Source organism: Lampetra fluviatilis, chromosome 44, assembly GCF_964198595.1.
Source record: "Lampetra fluviatilis chromosome 44, kcLamFluv1.1, whole genome shotgun sequence".
Taxonomy (NCBI): domain Eukaryota; kingdom Metazoa; phylum Chordata; class Hyperoartia; order Petromyzontiformes; family Petromyzontidae; genus Lampetra; species Lampetra fluviatilis.
In genome coordinates, this window is record NC_136318.1 from 3,129,163 (window position 1) to 3,150,487 (window position 21,325).

Genomic DNA, 21,325 nt, shown 5'->3' on the forward strand with positions numbered 1-21,325 from the left:
CAGGGCCCCTATATAAGGGTGGAGGGGGTGGAGCGAGGGAGTTGAGGGGGTGGAGCGAGGGAGTAGAGGGGGTGGAGCGAGGGAGTGGAGGGGGTGGAGCGAGGGAGTGGAGGGGGTGGAGCGAGGGAGTGGAGGGGGTGGAGCGAGGGAGTGGAGGGGGTGGAGCGAGGGAGTGGAGGGGGTGGAGGGGGTGGAGCGAGGGAGTTGAGGGGGTGGAGCGAGGGAGTGGAGGGGGTGGAGCGAGGGAGTGGAGGGGGTGGAGCGAGGGAGTGGAGGGGGTGGAGGGGGTGGAGCGAGGGAGTTGAGGGGGTGGAGCGAGGGAGTAGAGGGGGTGGAGCGAGGGAGTGGAGGGGGTGGAGCGAGGGAGTGGAGGGGGTGGAGGGGGTGGAGCGAGGGAGTTGAGGGGGTGGAGCGAGGGAGTAGAGGGGGTGGAGCGAGGGAGTGGAGGGGGTGGAGCGAGGGAGTGGAGGGGGTGGAGCGAGGGAGTTGAGGGAGTGGAGGGGGTGGAGCGAGGGAGTTGAGGGGGTGGAGCGAGGGAGTGGAGGGGGTGGAGGGGGTGGAGCGAGGGAGTTGAGGGGGTGGAGCGAGGGAGTAGAGGGGGTGGAGCGAGGGAGTGGAGGGGGTGGAGCGAGGGAGTGGAGGGGGTGGAGCGAGGGAGTTGAGGGAGTGGAGGGGGTGGAGCGAGGGAGTGGAGGGGGTGGAGCGAGGGAGTTGAGGGAGTGGAGGGGGTGGAGCGAGGGAGTGGAGGGGGTGGAGCGAGGGAGTGGAGGGGGTGGAGGGGGTGGAGCCAGGGCCCCTATATAAGGGTGGAGGGAGCGAGCGAGGCGTCGCCGACTCCCCTAGCCTCGTACCGGTGACGCGTTCGGAAGCCGACGGCATTCACACGCGCCGCGCACTCAACCAGACGACTCGGCAAGCCGCACTCCCTGCCACTCCCCCACCCACACACACAGTGCACACACACACAGTGTACACACACAGTGTACACCCACACACAGTGTACACCCACACACAGTGTACACCCACACACAGTGTACACCCACACACAGTGTACACCCACACACAGTGTACACCCACACACAGTGTACACCCACACACAGTGTACACCCACCACACACAGTGTACACCCACCCCACACACACACAGTGTACACCCACCCCACACACACACAGTGTACACCCACCCCACACACACACAGTGTACACACACACAGTGTACATACACACACACAGTGTACACCCCACACACAGTGTACACCCACACACAGTGTACACACACACAGTGTACACCACACGCTGGATGCTTGCTGGGTTGGGGTGGTACGTGAGATGCGTGGTCGAGTCCCCAGAGGTTGGGCTTTAGAGGCACTTTGACGTGTGAACTTGAGAGGGTTGCCGATGGTACACGCTGAAGACACTGCGGATGCGGACTGAAGATACATACCGAGGATAGATACGATACGCGCTGGAGATACTGCTGATATACACTGAAGATACGTGCTGAAGATACTGCTGATACACTACATATACCGAAGATACGTGCTGAAGATACTGCTGATACACACTGCTGATACTGAAGATTCAGGCTGAAGGTACAGGCTGAATATACAGCAGATACACATCGGATACTGAAGATTCAGGCTGAAGATATTGCAGATACTGAAGATTCAGGCTGAAGATACGGGTTCGAGATACTGAAGACACACACACTGCAGATACTGAAGACACACACACTGCAGATACTGCAGACACAGGCTGCAGACACAGTCTGAAGACACAGTCTGAATATACTGAAGACTCAGGCTACAGACGCAGGCTGCAGACACGTGCGTAGCCATGCCAAGAGATCTGTTCCAGAGCCCAGTGCAGAAGACTTGGCTGCCCAGTGATCTACCCGGAGTCGCGCCCCCAAGATGTGAGTGTTTGCCGCTGCTGCCAACAGCAGCAGCAAAGCGCCTTGCCGTGCGAGGATGTCTCTCTCCGTGTGTCTCTCTCTGTCTCTCTCCGTGTGTCTCTCTCTCTGTATGTCTCTCTCTGTCTGTCTCTCTCTCACTCACTTACCACGGTCAGCGTGGCCACTGTTAATCCCTACGGTGTGACCTCCCCCCCCCCCCCACTTGCTCGTTTGTACGGGGAAATTTGAGTCAGGTTCACAACGGCGTGCTGCCGTTTCAATTCGGGCAACGAGAAAAACAAGCGACTATTTGTTTGTGTTTCTCCATTGTGATTTATTATTTTATGTTATGTCTATGATTATTTCTATTATTTTTATTATTATTTTTTATTACCTACGTGACTTTACCGAAAAAAAACTAAGAGTATGAATCCTTGCAGTCACGAATGCTTCAAATGTAGAATTTCTTGTGTGTTGGAGAGCAAATATTGTGGATTTACTCTTGAGGAGTAAAACCGGTGTGCTGTACTAGTAACGAATTGGCACGTTCAGTTTGCGAGACAACCCTTATTAGTTGGCTGTGTCGGGTGGTGGCAGTTTTAACGACACATTTAAACCGCTATTACGGATGATCTTGGTCGCGAAAGCCTCCGACGTGTTCAACCAATTTAATTGTGGTTGGCCATTGTGAGGCACGGCATTGCGCGAGGATGAATGATGGGAGGCGAGTTGAGCCACAAGTGGCGCTTGAGTCGTTTGAGAGGTGGCGGAGCAGAGGTCGCAACCGGGTACCTGATACCCGTACCCTACCCGATGCCCGGCTACCCGTACCCGGCCAGGTACGGGTACCCGTTTGCGACCCTGGTGCGGGTACCCGTTTGCGACCCTGGTGCGGCCGGATACGGGTACGGGTAGGCCGTGAGTCACTGGTGAGTAACCGTTTGTCACTCATTTGGGGTAGGGTACGGGTAGGATACGGCAGAGGTGGGACAAAGTCATTGTTATGCAAGTCCAAGTCGAGTCGCAAGTCATCAAATTCATGACTCGAGTCTGACTCGAGTCCAAGTCACATGACTCGAGTCCACATCTCAGAGGTGGGACAAAGTCATTGTTATGCAAGTCCAAGTCGAGTCGCAAGTCATCAAATTCATGACTCGAGTCTGACTCGAGTCCAAGTCACATGACTCGAGTCCACACCTCTGGGATACGGGTACCTGTACCCGGCCGGGTACGGGTACCCATGTGCGGCCGGGTATGGGTACGGGTAAGGAATCAAAACCCGTTTGCGACCTCTGCGGCAGAGGCTTCGGGAGGCCTTCATCCAGCAGTGGACTGACCATGGTTGATGCCGATGGTCACTACGGGTGACGCGGCCTAGCGGGTAGCTCGTGCACCGCTTGCTATACAGACGTCCACGGTTCGAATTTGGCGGCCGCCCTTATTGTTACTCGGGTTGTATTAGAGGTCGCAAACGGGTTTTGATTCCTTACCCGTACCCGTACCCGGCCGGGTACGGGTACCCGTTCCCTACCCGTATCCTACCCGAAATGAGTGACAAACGCCGCCATCGGCTGGCGGGTTCGCACGTGGTCGTGGTGGTGGTGGTGGAGAGGCAGAGGTCGCAAACGGGTTTTGATTCCTTACCCGTACCCGTACCCGGCCGCACCAGGGTCGCAAACAGGTACCCGTACCTGGCCGGGTACGGGTAGCCGGGTATCGGGTAGGGTACGGGTATCGGGTACCCGGTTGCGACCTTTGGGTTGTATTAGCCATTGTAATAGTACGATTGCTACTAAGCACCATCTGATTCGCAGTCAAAGGTCTCCGCGGGTATCATTCGCAAGAGGAGGCAATCGTGTGTACCGGCGTCTGGGTCCAAATTCGGAAATTGCCTGAAAATTTCTCAGTTTGGGATTATAAATAAACAGCAACCTGTTTACTGCCAAAACTTACTTGGCAGGACCCTCCGGAAAGCGAGTCATGAGACTCTGTGAGGCTTTTCTGGATAAACAAGCGTAATCATAATCATAATATTTCGCGATATAATTAGCCAGAAGGCCATGTGGCTGATGGGGTGGAAAAATATATATTTTATGTGGAGGGACAGATCCCTAAACTCTTTGTATTTTACCAGGTAAGGCCTTCTGAGCAATACAGCTCTTTTCAGAAGTGACCTGGCCACAAATGATAGCTCAACGAAGTGGCTTATGTGGAAATGCACAGCAGCCAAATACTCAAAACGCATGATGTTGATTATAAATGTGGAAGGAATAACCGGAGGACCTGGAGAATAATCCACGCGACCACAGGGAGAGTGACACGCAAACTCCAAATATACAGCAGCAGGCGTCAGGGTCGGGATCGAACACACGACCTCCTGCGTACCAGGCGAGGTAGTTAACGCCTCGCCACCGTGGCGGTCCTGGCTGTGTGGTTCCTGCCCCGTGACCTTTGACACGGCCTCGGTTCTTGAGGGTTTTGAGATTCCGCAGAAACACCCACACTGCACTGCACGTTAGCAATTCAGCAGAGCGGCCCCTTTTCTCGGAATTCGCCACCGGAATCCCGGGGGCCCTTTCTTGTAAAACCAACCGGCGTGGCGTGGTCAACGCTGCCGCTCTTGCAGCGCTAGAAGGGACGTACGCCGTGGAGATGGAGCGACGAAATGAGCTCGTGCGCCGGTGCCAGGCGCGGTGATTGTTGTAACGCAGAACCATGGGGGATGGTGACTGATAATAAAGGCGGGGGAGGGTTGGATTAGATCGCGTAAATATATAAATGTGCTTGTCACGTAGACAGAACTTGACCAATTAGTTAGATGGTGACTGCTTGTGGATGGGAGGCCTTATTCATCCAGCAGTGGATTGATGAGCGCTGATGATCTGGTTGCCTTCTGTCCAGGAATTGGCATCGGTGTACCAATAGTGGCAGGCATTGAGTTGTTCCTGATATCTGGTGGCACTGTGTTAAACTTTATTGCATTTTCACTGCAGTGTTGATAATTCATTGACCTAGGCAGCGTGAGAACTCTGTGAGGGTTTGACCTCAAGTGGGAGAGGTGGCAACCAGAGCTGATGATGGATGCTGGGGTTTGTTTTTGAGTTGCTAGTCGAAAGAAATACTTTTTGTGATACGATTGAGTCAGACGTCACTTACGAGCTGAAATCGATCAATCAACCGCACGGTTGGCTACGTACGGTGCAAAAGAAGTTCAAGCAACATACAACCTCCGAGCAGTGGATTGATCGTGTCGATCGTTGCTGGCGATATAAATACTAATGTCTGTATGTGTTTATAGACGGTTTACAATATACATGTGAAGACGGTGGGTGGGTGTGTAATCTGCAATTCACTAACTGGGAAAAGGCAACGGATTGTATGGACCGGTTTTGACGTTAAGTATCTCAACAGCGGAGTCCAGCTTGTGTAGCAGCAGGTGTGTACGTATGTTGAACTTTTTTCACACCGTACGTAGCCAACAGTGATAATTGGAGATATATATATAATTGGAGATTATCACAGTGATAATTGGAGATATATGGGGGAAGGACAACAAACTAAACATAAAAAGCAGTTCCAAAGAAATTAGTTTGCAACCCAGCGGCTTCCTAATATCGGTCGGAAGAGCATTCCAGACGGCCGCAGAAGCGCATTTGAAACCGCGCGATGGCAGTGGACTGTCTTTGTTCGACAGTTAAAGCCAAAACGCGGCTGCCACAGAGGCTGACTGGATTGACCGCATCGCTCATGGCTGGATCTCTCCCAACACCCCGTGGTTCCTCCTCACGGCACGAGATTCCCGATCCAGGTGTGGAGTGCTGCCTGCCGTACCTTGCCGGGCTTGAAGCGGATTTCCCGCGATGTAAAACCCACGCGATGTTCCCCAGGGCGAGTCGCGCATTGGAAACCCACGTTTCTCGCTCGTCAATTCGTGGACGGGGAATGTTGGGTTTGGTCACTGCCGAGTGGCCGCGTGTGACTTTGTTGGGTTTGAAAAATATATATATTTCGTTGTTATTTATTAATTCCTGAAAAGATGAAACTCGCCGTGCCTCCATGCACGTCGTGCAGAGCTGCACGTCCCACACGACCACAGGCATCGGCTCAGCCTCTCTCCCTCCCACTCTCCCCTCCCCACAGACACATCATCTCGCATCGCCGGTCACCGCGTGTGTGCGCGCGCGCGCGTGTCACTATGTATGCCGCTGGTGTCAATGTGCCGGTACACGCGGTATACCGGCTCCTCGTGTTCACCACACGTGTGAACCGGCACGATGCCGAACGTGTCCTGTGCCTTAGACGGTGAGGCCTCGGCAGACGGGAAATGGCTGCGCGTGTGTGAGGTCCTCGTGAGCAGCGTGGGCGTAGCGGGCAGCACCGCTGCACTGCGAACCCGGCGACCCGGCTTCAATTTCCGTTCGTGGTCATCAACGCCAGCGGCGATTATCTGAACCGTTCCTGGGCCTCCCCTAGGTAGACTCGGCCTCAAATGTGTACCTGGTCCGGTGCATGAAACGTCAGCACTAGGGAGACAAAGGTGGCCGGGTGTAGTGCTGGCCGCCCAACCCCATTTCGTGTGCCGTGCCGGCCTTCATAGGTGCTCGCTAACAGCACTTGCCACGACAGTCTGTGAATGGTTATAGGGGGGGGGGTCTTTGGCAGGATGTCTCCTACCGACACTTCCCCATTGAAATTTCCACCACTTTGTGTGTGTGTGCGCGCGCGCGCACAAACACATGCACCGTCACGCATAGCAACAACCGCAGACATCACAGCTCAGACACGCACACGCGCGCACGCAGATCAGCTCGCATCACCGGTCACCATGTGTGTGTGTGGGTGATGTGTGAATACATAACGGCTTGGGGATGCATTCATCCAGCAGTAAATTGATCGTGGCTGATGATGGTGGCGGTGATCTACATTTATCAATGCGTCTTTAACAAAGCAATGCCGTTGAAGCCCATATGCATCGTGTTAAAGGGGAAATAAATAAATAAGCAATCCGCATGGGGGGGGGCGGGGGGGTTCGCGCCGCCGCCACTGATGTTGAATTCTTTTAAAATGAGAAAATTTCGTCTACGTGGGCTACGTGCTCGCACGCGCTCAGTTTGGGGGGGCGGGGGTGGGTTGGGTGGGTGGGTGGATGGGGGGGCTCGAGAGGGGAGGGCTTGAGTGGGAGTCTGGGGGGGGGGGTGAAGGGGAGAGCTCAGCCAATTACCCACGCTACTGCCGCGTCCTTTTGCGGTATTCGGCGCTTTTCGGCCACACAGCGGTGAACCGTCGCAGAGAGATTCCTCGTTCGGGGCCCCTGGGTGTGGGTGTCTCTCGCTCTCGTTGAGGTTCACAATGGCCGTGTCAACCACACAGAGCCGGCACCGCTGAGATTCGCGTTTCAAGGCTCGAGACCCCGAGTCTGGGCGTCATTCTCTTGAGCAGCCGGCCTCGCTGAGACGGACAACTGTGAGGTCAGGGGTTCATAATGGCCCCGTGTCTCTCAGCCAGCACCCTCGAATAATGCCGGTTCAGTATTCAAGCCCTCGCTCCGGGCGTCTTTCCAAGCCGGGGGACAAGATGACCTGCGCGCGTGATTATGCTATCGGGAGGCAGACGGTGCATGCTTCCCTTTAGCGGCTGTTGTTTTTTCTCTTTTAAGTGCATTAACCCTTCACTGGACAGAGAGAGTCTCCAACTCTCGTCGAGTGGAATCGTTTGCCCGAGAGGTGGACGTGACGTGGTGCTCGTCGGCCCGGGGTCCCGTGCGCGTTCGCACGGGCGCGTCAACGTCTGCGTGTGCGCGTCACCCGCGGCAGATTTCTAGCGGAGGCCCGTGAAGCCCTCTGCGTCTCTCTCTCTCTGCGTCTCTCACACGGGGCTCGTAGCGACTGTGGGGATACACTGGGCTAGTTCTGCTGAGGTGCTGGTTTATGAATCACGATAGGTCCCTCCCTCCCTCCACCATGTCCCTCCCTCCCCCAGCTCTGCTTCGATCCCATTCACACTCGCCCATCATCCTCTTGGTCTCGTGTAACAAAAATACAATTTGTAGCGCGCACAAATATCTGGCGGACACTAATGAGCGTCTCTTGAGGCACGCAGACGAGCTTATTTTTTATTTAATTTACTTATTCTCGGGTACAAAGAGCACCATCACGAATCGGCGTTTCTGCGGGGTCGTGCTACGCGAGGTGTGCCCATACCTGCCAACCCTTCAGCAGTGCTGCCTGCCTTGTTACAGACCAATTCAGACTTTATTGGTGACCCCGTGCTCCTTATACATCTCAACGTTCATCCTACAAAGTCTCATCACGAGGGAGAAACACAAACAAATAAACACTTTTTTTTTGCCCGTATTGAAATGGCTGTACGCCGTATAGACCTAAAAACTAAATTTCCCTGTACAAAAATACGGAGTAAACCGAATGGGTTGACAGCTGTCTGCCTGTAACCCAGTTCCAACTCCTGGCACCGCGGCTAACATCGGTGGGCAAGGGATATCTGAACCTGGTCCTGGGTTTTCCCCGCCTCCCTTCACCACACGCAATGACCAGTGTGGCGAAGTATGGTCAAACAACTACCCTGACCGACATGATACGGGGGGGGCGGGGAAGGGGGGGAGACCTTCAACCGGTACTGAATTGACTTGGGCCTGCGAATAGTTCATGGTTTACGCTTCACAGTAATGGCGCTGATGATGCCGACCGTGACCCCGACGTTGACCTCTGCCTTGCCCCTGCCCAGCATGCCTGCCGCTGCTCGCCAACTCGCCGATGCTGATCGCGATGGTCGGCCTCCCGGCGCGAGGGAAGACCTACATCGCCAAGAAGCTGACGCGCTACCTCAACTGGGTCGGCGTGGCGACGCGCGGTGAGGCCGCCGGCTGGCTCCAATGCTTGCCTGGGGGGTGGGGGGGGAATGGAGTGGAGGGATGGAGGTGGGGGATGGGGGGGATGGGGGGAGGGATGGGGTGGATGGAGGGAGGGAGGGGTGGATGGAGGGAGGGAGGGGTGGAGGGGGGGATGGAGGGGGGATGGATGGAGGGAGGAGGGGATGGAGGGGATGGAGGGAGGGGTGGATGGAGGGAGGGAGGGGTGGATGGAGGGAGGGAGGGAGGGGTGGAGGGAGGGGTGGAGGGGGGGATGGAGGGGGGGATGGAGTGAGGGAGTGAGGGGGGGATGGAGTGAGGGAGGGGGGGGGGATGGAGTGAGGGAGGGGGGGATGGAGTGAGGGAGGGGGGGATGGAGTGAGGGAAGGGGGAGATGGCGCTGTGTGTGAGTGTCTCACCCGAGTGAGTGTGTGTGTGTGTTCGTGAGTGTGTGTGTGTGTCTCACCCGAATGAGTGTGTGTGTGTGTGTGTTCGTGAGTGTGTGTGTGTGTCTCACCCGAGTGTGTGTGTGTGTGTTCGTGTCCGCAGTGTTTAACGTGGGTGAGTACCGGCGCGAGGCGGTGCGCTGCTACAAGTCCCACGAGTTCTTCGAGCAGAAGAACGAGGAGGCGATGCAGATCAGGAGGTGAGGGCCTTGCTCGCCCATCGCTGTCGTAGTCACGCGATGTTTGTTTCGAATTTAAGAACTAGTTCGGGGCTAAAATAAAGAAATGAATTCATTGTCACCATTGGAACCTCATTTGCCAGTAAAAAATATGATAATTGTTTTTTTACCCTTCTATCTGGCAACTAAACTGACACCTTTTTTTTTTACAAGGAGTCATGTTTGCATAGACCACAATACCTGCAGCCATAAGTCTGATAATATATGCACTCTCCTTGAAGTTGATTGGTCCACATCCAATGGTGTAAATGCTTACCCCGAGCTCTCATACTCTGATGGTGCATTGTCTTTGAGTTGTGCGCCTTTTGGCATCATCTGGTCCAACACCATGTGAGACTAGGCTCTAAGGAAAGCTGTCTCGGGTGTGGACCAATCAACTTCAAGGACAATGCATACATTATCAGAGTTATGTTTTTTGTTTGCATTATGGCTGCAGGTATTGTGGTCTATGCAAACATGACTCCTTGTAAAAAAGGTGTCATGTTTTTGCCAGATAGAAGGGTAAAAAACCAATTATCGAACTCATTGTCGTCGTGTTTCTCAACGCTCGCTCGTCTCCGGCGGTGCGGTGTTCGACGAGCCGAGGGCACACCGCGGGTGCTGCCCGTTGGCGAGTCCAGAATAGCCGCGCAGTTTCGCACCAAAGTTTTATTCGTGTTGGATCAACGCCACGAGAGTCATCGAGCCACCCAACACCGCCCCCTTCCCCCCCCCCCCGCACGCCTTTGCAGACCGATGGAGCGGAGGCATTCATGCTGTCAACGTTGGTGGGAAAGCATTAGAAAGAAACGTGATACAGGAATACCGTGCACTTTCGTCTGGTTAGGGACCAGAGCATGGACGAATGTCAAAAAATTTACTAATGTCAAAGTAGAGAATTTATTTAGCTTGCAAATTTATTTTCGTCGGCGAAAAGCGTACATGCAAATAACTACAATAAATATAAAAACGTACATGCAAGTCACTACAGTAAGTATATAACACATGCGTGCGAAACCTAAATAAACAGAAATGAAGAAAAATTAATATAAGAATAAATAAACCAGACTAAATAAATGAGGAAAAAAAATCATTTACAGTAATTACGAAAATAAGCACAGTATGAATACTGTACACGTGTTTTATAATCACGAAAATAACTATGAACACTGCAGTATTATACTGTTATCACAAAAATAACTGTGAATTGTTTCCGGTATAATCACAGAAATAAGTAGAGTATTAATAATATGACTAAACACAAATATAAGAGACGAGCTTTACTACCTGGCCTCGCCCGGGACTTGGATTCTTGTCTGATTAATTTCACATCTTAATTTTAAAGCAGAAAAGTCTGTTTGTGTGAAGCAGCGAAAACTCTCGAACTCTGAGCTCTAACGTACTTTTCAGCTCTCTACGTCATTCCCTTCCCGAGTTGCCAAAATCGACATTACGTGGGAAGGGAATGACGTAGCGAGAAATTCCAGACAGCATAAGCTGTGCAAATTTCATGACGCCAGAGCTCAGCGTTCGAGAGTTTTTGCTGCTTCACACGAACAAACGGATGTCGTTTCTGCTTTAAAATTGACGACTTCTATGCAAAGACTGAACGACAAAAGACGGCGCGTGGCGCGAACGTCGGGGAAGGTTTGGGGATGAAATCGGACGAAAGAGGAAAGTCGCGTGGACCAAATTTGAAATGTGGTGATAGTTGAAAACGGCCGAAAAGAGCGAAGCGACGAAAGTCAAGTGGACAAAAGTCGAGGTGTCGCTGTAACTTTATTTCACTTGGACGCGCAAAGGCGCAGTGCACGCTCGAAATTCGACGCTGCGAGACGGGAAGAGACGGGCACGCGGATTAGAGATCGCATGCAGGTCCGAGACATCGTCGCGTTTGACTCTGAAGAGCAGCGAGCGTGAAGCTTGGGCTGGACGCCCCAGAAGGGATGATTGCCGGTGGTTGAGCCTGCAAAAGGAGCGGCAGCCAAAGGTGGAAACACGTCCAAGAGACGTTTGGGGGATGTTGATGGCGTTGGCAAACCTTAATCCAGCGGTGCATAGATAATGGCTGCCGCTGACGGTGATGATGTGTGTGTGTGTTTGTTGTACTGCAGGCAGTGTGCCCAGGCCGCTCTGAGAGACGCGAGAAGATACATCGATGAGCAGCAGGGCCACGTGGCGGTGAGAGGAGGCGTCAAAACACCATCACGACACCATCACAACACCTTTACAACACTGTCAAGACACCATCACAACACTGTCAAGACACCAGTACAACACCATCACAACACCATCACAACATTGTTAAGAAAAGAATAACACATTCCTGCGGAGGGAGCTGGTAGGAACGTTGGGTTGCTCGGTCAATGGCCAGGGTCAACGGCGGCGTGGTGTATTCCGCAAATATGCCCGACTGTGAGGGCGGGCACAAGCCGGCGTGAGTAGGTTAGACGTTGAGTTTTATAAGGGCACCACGGGGTGACTAGCCCCTCCCCACCCAGCCCCACCCTCCACACCCAGCCCAGCCCCTCCCCACCCTCCCCTCCCCACCCAGCCCCTCCCCACCCTCCCCTCCCCACCCAGCCCCTCCCTGCACGACGGACGGACACAATAATTCCCTGTGGGCTGGTGTAACCAGGAGGTTCCTACCAGTATAATACTATCATGACACCATCACAACTAACTTTCATCATGAAACAATCACAACATCACCACACCGCCGTGTCAACACTGTCATGAAACCATTAAAACATCGCCACAACACCTTCATAACACCGTCACAACTCTTAGCATGAATCCATCACTACGCCATCACAATTCCATTACAACACCATCAAAACACCGTCTCAAAACTGTCATGAAACCATTAATATATTGTCACAACACCTTCACGACATCGTCACATCTCAATCATGAAACCATGACAACACCGTCACAGCATCCTCACAATACCATTATAAAACCATTCAAACATCGTCTAAACACGTTCACAACACCATCACAACTCCGTCATGAAGCCATCGTGAAACCATGACAACACCATCACAACACCGTCACAACACCGTCACAGCGTGTGTGTGTGTATGTGTGTGTGTATGTGTGTGTGTGTGTGCGTGTGTGTGTGCGTGTGCGTGCGTGTGCGTGCGTGCGTGTGCGTGTGTATGCGTGTGTGTGTGTGTGCTTGTGTGTGTGTGCGTGTGTATGTATGTGCGTGTGTGTGCGTGTGTATGTATGTGAGTGTGCGTGTGTGCGCGCGCGGCGGTTGTTGTTGTGTGCTGTGAGCAATGCCATTGGGGGGGAAGGCTGATCCTAAACAGCTGTTTAGGATCATGGCGTGTTGGCAGCCACCGCAGTGGCCAGCAGGGGCCCTGGATAGGTGTGAGGGGGTGCTGGTAACTCCTCCACCTTCAATGCAACTACCGAAATAACAGAAAAATAAGATGAACGTTCGCTTGTGCTGGAGGCCCCGCGGGGAGGGGACAGGCACCTGGACACTGAACCCCCCCCCCCACCCCCTGGGTTCCTCCAGAAAAGTCTGTAAGGAGGAGAGGCTTCCATTCTTTTGTCAGGAGCTGGACCGGCGTTGCCTGGAACTCCGTGGGATACAGGAGGTCTGGTGGGGTGGTTCTGGCTCCAGTAACTGAGGGGTGGGACAGTCCTCCGCTTAGCGCAGGAAACTGCCAAACAACTTTTACTAATGAAGGGGGAATGGGGAGCGTGTTGGGATGGTGTGGGAAGCTGTGAATCCCCAGACTACTGTGGGCTCATCTCATCAATGGAGGCAAGGAATGAACGTGGTGGCTAATTCCCCTACCAAATATGAACATCGGTGGAGGGACGCGGGCAAGGCTGATGAGTCGGATGGTTTCAGTGAGTCAACCCATGGCACCTGGGTCTGTCCTGCCAGCCGCAAGCCTTCCGCACGTCGCATGGCCTCACTGCGCACCTAGCCTGCCACAACCGCCGTGGCGATGTCACCACCACTTAGTGGCGAACGGTGGCTGTTGTTGTGTGTGCACGCGTGTGTGTGTGTAGGTGTTTGATGCCACCAACACGACGAGGGAGCGTAGAGACATGATCATTAACTTCTGTCACGACTGCAGCTACAAGGTGAGTTGGTCACAGGGCGAGTCCGTTGGCGATGGGCGAAGTCATTGGCTGTGGGTCGAGTCGTTAGTGGTTATGTACCCACTTGTTTACCCAGTGAAGCCTCGCTGAGTCTCAAGACTGGGTGATGATTGCTGTGCGTGTCTCAATTGAGTAATTTGCAGTGTAACTTTAAAAAATCCCCATATTTGGTCAACATTTTTTGTTTCAAATGACATCACGGGATCTTTAACATCCACTGTGAAACGCATCTTATCTAGATTCATATAGCGCATTATTCCAAAGCACAGAGTATTTTATTAACCAGGACGGCCTGCTGGTTTGGAACCGCAAACCTCTGCAACAAGCTTCTTCGCGTATGTCCGTCCAGCGTGGAAGAGTAGACCAAACACAAGTGGTTGCAGGGCCCTGCGCCTGTGGTCACGTGACGATGTCGCCGACGCGCGTCGCCTGTCCCTCTGTTCCAGCTGCTCTTCGTGGAGTCGCTCTGCGATGACCCGGACGTGATCGCCTCCAACATCGCGGTGAGCCGCCTCCGCATTTTGCCCGCCACGCTTCCGCGTCTTTTGCCCGGGGAGGCATCGAATGCTCCCCCCCCTCCCACCGCCAAAGGCTTGGCCTCCTTTCTAAGTTCTCATTTTTTAACTATCGCAGTCGCTCTGTGATATCCACGTTTGACTCTGTTCGGATTCGGAAGAAGTCGAGCCAACGTGTTCCGTCGGCTCGCCGTGCGGCCGCGGCCGACCATGAGCGACCGTCAGAGGTCGCAACCGGGTACCCGATACCCATACCCTACCCGGTACCCGGCTACCCGTACCCGGCCGGGTACGGGTAGCCGTTTGCGACCCTGGTGCGGCCGGGTACGGGTAGGCCGTGAGTCACTGGTGAGTAACCGTCTGTCACTCATTTCCCAACGTCGTGTCTCTTCTCATAATTCAAGTTCCTAGAATCAACCCACCAGCGCCTGCAACATGGCTTCATCCCAGAGGTCGCAATCAGGTACCCGATACCCGTACCCGGCCGGGTATGGGTAGGGTACGGGTACGGCCGGGTACGGGTACCCGTTTGCGAACCTGGTGCGGCCGGGTACGGGTACGGGTAAGGAATCAAAACCCGTTTGCGACCTCTGGCGACCGTGGGCCCATCGCGTCACTGGTGGGGACCCCGGCACTGTGCCGGGGCCTAGCTCGGCGCTGGTGGGGGGAACGAGACCAGAACAATTGGAATTGTACGAAATGTGTGAAAATGCGTGCACGGGCAAACAGCTTAATGTGCATTTACTACAGGTAATTTTCCATCGAAAGAATATCATTTATAATAAAATAAATGAAAGAAATTCTTAATAACGAAAAATATATGCTTGTCTTTGTCCTGTATGCCTTTTGGCGTCCGCTGGTCTAACACCGTTTTGAGACGAGGCTCAAAAGAAAGCTGTCTCTGGTGTGGACCAATCAGTTTCAAAGACAATGCACTATATTATCAGAGTACGTTTTTGGTTTGCATTCTAACCACAAGCATTGTGGTTAATGCAAACATAATTCCTTGTAAAAGGTTTCAGTTTGGTGTTTTAACATCTTGACACAACTGTTTTGTTGCCAGAAAAAAGGGGAAAACCTAATCTCATTTGTGACGAACCTAAAAACGAATCGTCGTAAATGGAATTAACATGCATCTGGGGGTACTCCTGTACTGTACGTGGACCAAAGTGTCACTTCAATGTGGATTGAGCCTAAAAGATCGCAAAGACGACATCGGCAAATCTAAACTCCGCAACGCACGGTGCGCGGGGCGTGCTTTCGTGCCTGCGTGTGTGTGTGTGTGCTATGGGGCGACAGGAAGTGAAGCTGAGCAGCCCGGACTACAAGGACTTCGACCTGGAGACAGCGCGGGACGATTTCATCAAGCGCATCGAGTGCTACAAGACCGCCTACCAGCCCATCGACGACGAGGTGGACAGGTAAGGAGGGGGCGATAGCTGCACGGAGTCGACTTGCGAGGGCTACGAACATACATGTTTCATGGTGTTATTAGGTGAACATACACCATCTCCGGCCAGTACCCAATACCTACCTATAGGGGGCACTTAACGGGTTGAGCCAGTACCTGGCAGAGGTCGCAACCGGGTACCCGATACCCGTACCCGTACCCGATACCCGGCCGGGTACGGGTAGCCGTTTGCGACCCTGGTGCGGCCGGGTACGGGTACGGATAGGCCTTGAGTCGCTGGTGAGTCACCGTTTGTCACTCATTTCGGGTAGGGTACGGGTACGGGTAGGGAACGGCTACCCGTACCCGGCCGGGTACGGGTACGGGTACCCATTTGCGACCCTGGTGCGGCCGGGTACGGGTACGGGTAAGGAATCAAAACCCGTTTGCGACCTCTGGTACCTGGGGAGCTGAGCCAAGAGGCTGACAGTTGAAGGCCAGATCGGATCCTGGAGCGAATGGGCCAGCCCCCAGGTAGGGGGCTATGGGGGAATGATGTCACCCTTCCCGAACCTGGTAGAAGGTTCGGGAAGGGAGGCGTGGCTAGGGCGGAGCAAGCCACAGAGCAGCATAAAAGGCAGGAGCCCGAGAGAGTCTGGGCAGTGCTGCCAGCGAAGACTGAATAACCAGTGGAAGACAGAAGGCCGGCTAGCCAGGACCCTGGGACTCATCTGACCCACCGTCCTTATCGGGGCCGATCGGAGCGAGCCAGTGGTGCGACCCTGGAAGCCTCGGAGCCCGACGTCCTTATCAGGGCCGGGTCTGACTGGCCGGTGTTTGAGACCTGCTCCTTGGCTGCGCCAGGTCAAGCTAGCCTCCCCTAGGGATGTGTAGCCGGAGGAACCGCGAGACCTTAGCCAGGAATAGGGCGCGTACAAGAGGGGTTATACCCTTCCAGGCAGCGGGTACAGGGGCCGTTACCCCTGTGTAGCTAAGGACTGTGTTGTGTGGTGTTAAGTCCTTTGTAATAAATAAGTGTTGCCTCCAATCATCCGTCTACGCCATCTTAAAGAACTCGCTACACATGCATATGTACATACATACATCCGGCGGTTCACCAGGATTTTCTTCACGCAGCCTGGCTGCTGAAAGTGGAGACCAACACGGTTGGGGAACGCGCGGACTGAACGGTCTCATTGTCCTGTCCCCCCCCCCTCTACACACGCGGCCACCCCAGCGAGCTGTCCTACATCAAGATCATCAACGTGGGGCAGCGCTTCCTGGTGAACCGCGTGCGCGACCACGTGCAGAGCCGCATCGCCTACTACCTCATGAACATCCACGTGCAGCCGCGCTCCATCCTGCTGTGCCGCCACGGCGAGAGCGACAGCAACGTGCAGGGCCGCATTGGCGGGGACCAGGGCCTCACGGCGCACGGCCGCCAGGTACGGTGGCGTGCGTGTGCACGCGTGCGCTTCACGGCGGCTGCCCTGCCTCTCTCCGTGCGCATGTCCGTGTGGAGAAGCCGGAAGACAGTGGCCCTCCAACAAAAACGGAGGGCAGAGGAGCGACGCTCGCAACAACGAGCGGAGCGCCGGGCGGCTGAAACGCAGCAAGTTTGCGCAGTAGGGGGCACAGCTGGTGCATTTGGCAGTCGTCTCAAGTCGGTCAACCAGTGACACCTGGGTCTGTCCCCGTGACCTCCTGTCAGCGAGCCTTGGACACTTCGCGTGACCTCAAAGTGAACCTGCCCTGGCACAGGCGCTGTGGTGACGTCACCGTCATTTAGTGGCGAATGGAGGGTATTGGAATTGGTGGAGAAGAACTACGTTAGTGTAGCGGTTGGCGCCCTACTCTTAGAACCTGGCGACCGAGTTCTATTCCCGCTCACGGCCAACATCGGTGACGATTATTTTAACCAGTCCTGGGCCTCCCTGAGCTCAACTCGGCCTCAAATGAGTACCTGATGCGGTGTGTAAACATCGCCACTCGGACGTGGTGCTGGCCACCCACCCCCTCGCGTGCTGTGCCGGCCTCCATAGGTGCTCTCGAAGAGCACTTGCCCCAGCAGTGTCTTTTGTGCGCGTGCGTAGTTTGCTGGCGCGCTGTGCCGCTACGTGGAGGAGCAGAACCCGCTGGCGCTGCGCGTGTGGACGAGCCAACTGCGCCGCGCCATCCAGACGGCCGAGGCGCTCGCGCTGCCCTACGAGCAGTGGAAGCCCCTCAACGAGCTGGACGCCGTGAGTCCTCCCTGACCCCCCCCCCCCACGCCCCCTCGCCACTTGGCCCGCCGATCGGTGACTCGACGGCAAGGTGTAGCCGCCCGTGCGAGCGGTCCGAGCTTTCGGAAGGTGCTCGCTCGAAACGGCTGCCCCAGCGGCTACACGCGGGAATCTCTCTCGCTGTGCTTTTGCATGCGTGCGCCGTGCAGGGGATTTGCGAGGAGATGACCTACGATGAAATTAAGCAGAGGTTCCCAGAAGAATTCTCTCTCCGCGCCGCCAGCAAATACCACTACCGCTACCCCAACGGGGAGGTGAGCTCACCCACTGACCCACCCACCCGCCCACCCAACCGCTCGCCCACCCACCCACCCAACCGCTCGCCCACCCACCCAACCGCTCGCCCACCCACCCAACCGCTCGCCCAAATGCTCGCCCACCCACCCAACCGCTCGCCCACCCACCTACCCACTGTGGCATGTAATCACATTGATGATTTTTGACTGTGGCATGTAGTCACAACGTTGACGATTTGCCACGTCTCCTCTTCCTTCTCTCCCCACCACGTAGTCGTACCAGGACCTGGTGCAGCGGCTGGAGCCGGTCATCATGGAGCTGGAGCGGCAGGAGAACGTGCTGGTCGTGTGCCACCAGGCCGTGCTGCGCTGCCTGCTCGCGTACTTCCTCGACAAGGGGGCAGGTATTGTCCCCCCGCCCCCGCTCCCCTCCTCAACACGACCCCCTCCACTACCCAGCCCTGAACCCCTTTACTTTCTGAAAAAAAAATTGGCGGGGTGGGGGGAAGGGGGTAGAGGGGAGCCGCCCCAGGGCGCCATGTCGCCGACATCTGCAGCTCTTGCAGCCAGAGAGTGTTGTCCCGTGGCCGTACGAGTTGTAGATTTCGTGCGGACGAGTTGTGATTACCGGTATAAATGAGTAGAGCCTGGCGGCATGACGGCGAGTCTGGGGGATCGTCCCGTGCTGCGAGCGTGCGTGTGGGCGAGCGAGCGTGTGGGCGAGCGTGTGTGTGGGCGAGCGTGTGTGTAGGCGAGCGAGCGTGTGGTATGTGTGTGTGAGCGAGCGTGTGTGTGTGGGCGAGCGTCTCGGTTTAAGAGTTGACCGGTTGGGGTTGACCCTCTGGCGTGCCTCCCCCTAGACGAGCTGCCCTACCTCAAGTGCCCGCTGCACACCGTGTTCAAGCTCACGCCGGCAGCCTACGGTGAGTCTCGCACGCGGACAACGATCCCCCTGCATAGTCCACGTGGGCTCTCGGCGCAAGTGCTGTTAGCGAGCACCTATGAAGGCCAACATGTGCCGCACGACAGGATGATGTGGCCAGCACCACTCCCGACCGCCTTTGTCTCCCAAGTGGCGATTATTACACACCGATGGGTACTCATTTATAGCTCTGTCGAGCGAGGGGAGGCCGACGACCGGTTCGGATAATCACGGATGTTGGTTGGCTCGGAGCGGGAATCGAACGCGGGTCGCCGGGTTTGTAGTACAGTGCGCTAACCACTGCGCCAACACTCCCCGCACTAACAATCGCACGCACGCACATACAACAACAGCCGCCATTCACGGCTGTTGTTGGGGGGTAATGTCACCATGGTGGTTGTGCCTGGGTAGGTGCACTTTGAGGCCACGTGAGCTGTCGGGAGGCTCGGTGGCAATTCACGTGACAGTCCCATGTGCCATGAGTTGACTGATATGACTGGCAGATGCACCACCTGTGCTCCACCTTGTGCCAACGAGTTCTAGCCGGCTGGTGTTCCACTGATTGTGGGCGTCGCTTATCTGCCCAATGCTGCTATTGGAGGACGACTGCCTCCAACTACCCAGTAGCATCCTTCAGGAGCCTTCTCCATAGTGGCCGATCTTGACACCGCTGGTACCAGTCTCCAGCAAGTCTAATCAGCTCCACACCCTCTTGTACCACATAAATCCATGTCTTCTCTGGATCGTGCCACACCCGTTTAGCCCATCTCTATCCAGCTCGATCTATCTGGCCAAACAGAAGTTGCTTGGGCGTGCAGCGGCTGGGAATGTGGGCTACGTGACCGGGCCAACGCAGCCTCGCCTGCCGGAGGAGCTCGCTGAAGGGACTGTATCCAGATATTTCAATTATTTGTGAGCTCCTCGCACAATCTAGCCCCGTTAAACCAGACTAGGTGGGTGTGTGGGTGGGGAGTCGGTGATCTCCAGAGCCTCGTACGTAATCTAGTAAAACGGTGATGTCTTCTGTGCCTGTTGCTCAGGCTGCAAGTTGGAATCTGTTCACCTGGATGCAGACAGGACGAGTACAAATGGAGATGGACACTCGGTAAGCTGACTCACCCACATGCTGTCCACCATGCTCACCACACACCAGCTCACTATCCCACCCACGTGCTGGTCATGCTCTCACCCCCTCCTTGCGAGCTTACTAAAGCACTCATTCACCGCCTCACTCCTCCATTCATTTACATCTCGCTTTCCCCTCACCTCTCATGTGCTCACTCACCCTCTCATCCTTCCCCGAGTTCACTATCCCACTCACTCACTCACCCACTCACTGTCCCATTCATTCATCCACTCACTCACCCACTCACTCACCCCCGCCCTGAGCTCACTATCTCACTCACACCCACCCACCCACTCGCTCGCCGCACAATGATGCCGACGGTGTGTTGTGCGTGCTTCACGTGTCATTCCGGTGGCTGTTGTTGCTGTGTGCAGAGCGCCACGCGGGAACCGTGACAAACTCCGCGCGCCGTGAAACCGGCTCGCGCGACCCAGTCGCCCTGCATCCGCTCGGCGGACGTCCGAGCGAGGTCGGCCTGCGCTCGGGGATCGTAGCGGCCGGCTGGCGTCGCACGAGCGATTCCCAAGCGCGATGGTGCCTCCGTCACTCAAGCAGCCGAGCGTGGCTCCACGCGTCGGTGATTCCGTCGCCTGCGGCCGAGTTTTTGCGCGCGGGCGCGGCTGCGGGGACGGGAGCGCCACCCACGGTCGAATGACAGGGTCCCCCCGGGAAGCACAGGGTCCTCATTTTTGGTTTTTAAATGCAGACGATGACGACGCCACCGCCGCGCAAGCCACTGCCGATCGTCGTGCGGGTAGCCGGAGTACCCACGCCCGTGACATACGAGTACGTTAAACTAACGGACGGGCGCCTGTTTAATTATCAGCTGCACCTCACTCGACCCCGAGCGGGGGTCAGTGACTCGGTGGCTCGCTTTACCGCAAAATGCGTGGAGAGAGTAATCCGATTACTTTAGTGGAACGCGCGGAAAGATCCGCGTGTTCCAACCCCCGTTGCGCGCTGGTGAACAATACAATCGCCGTATTCTCCGATTATAAGACGCGCATATTTTTTTAAATCTGTACTTTAGAACATAAATTGGGGGTGCGTGTTACAAATCCCGGTAGCTGATTTACCGGGGAAAGGTTTTGAACGCCAAAAGATTTTGCGTTTCCAAAATAACGTGGGGGGGGGGGGGGGGGGGAATCCGACTAAGTTATTTTTTTCCCCAAAAAAACCTCCGTGAATTTGCGCGTTTTGTTTTATTTATGCTTTATTTATTAAAGTGATGTCTCTCAGCCGAGGGGTCAAAGGTCACCGCAAGTGACTCCTCGGCACCACGTAACTGTGTTTTTTTTCTATTT

General features: G+C 55.2%; 1 protein-coding gene across 2 annotated transcripts; it reads left to right on the forward strand.

Annotated features, from left to right (window-relative positions):
- Positions 1-832: 832 nt before the first annotated feature.
- On the forward strand, positions 833-21,101 carry LOC144947247 (6-phosphofructo-2-kinase/fructose-2,6-bisphosphatase 3-like). Of its 2 annotated transcripts, none has more exons than XM_078876469.1 (14): positions 833-1,914; positions 8,635-8,760; positions 9,308-9,404; positions 11,537-11,603; positions 13,458-13,532; positions 13,997-14,053; positions 15,365-15,486; positions 16,693-16,900; positions 17,549-17,695; positions 17,887-17,991; positions 18,248-18,377; positions 18,834-18,896; positions 19,936-20,000; positions 20,396-21,101. In XM_078876469.1, exons 1-14 carry the CDS (start codon positions 1,836-1,838, stop codon positions 20,414-20,416), a joined length of 1,362 nt encoding a protein of 453 aa, XP_078732595.1. In that variant the 5' UTR covers positions 833-1,835; the 3' UTR covers positions 20,417-21,101. The 2 variants fall into 2 exon arrangements, with proteins under 2 accessions (XP_078732595.1, XP_078732596.1); XM_078876470.1 differs by lacking the exon at positions 833-1,914 and adding an exon at positions 7,145-7,361.
- The last annotated feature ends 224 nt before the right edge of the window (positions 21,102-21,325 follow it).

Coding starts and splice junctions, on each gene's coding strand:
- LOC144947247 (XM_078876469.1), top strand. CDS start 1,836: ATGCCAAGAGATCTGTTCCAGAGCCCAGTGCAGAAGACTTGGCTGCCC. Junction 15,487..16,692: donor ATCGACGACGAGGTGGACAG/GTAAGGAGGGGG, acceptor CGGCCACCCCAG/CGAGCTGTCCTACATCAAGA. Junction 17,696..17,886: donor CCCTCAACGAGCTGGACGCC/GTGAGTCCTCCC, acceptor TGCGCCGTGCAG/GGGATTTGCGAGGAGATGAC.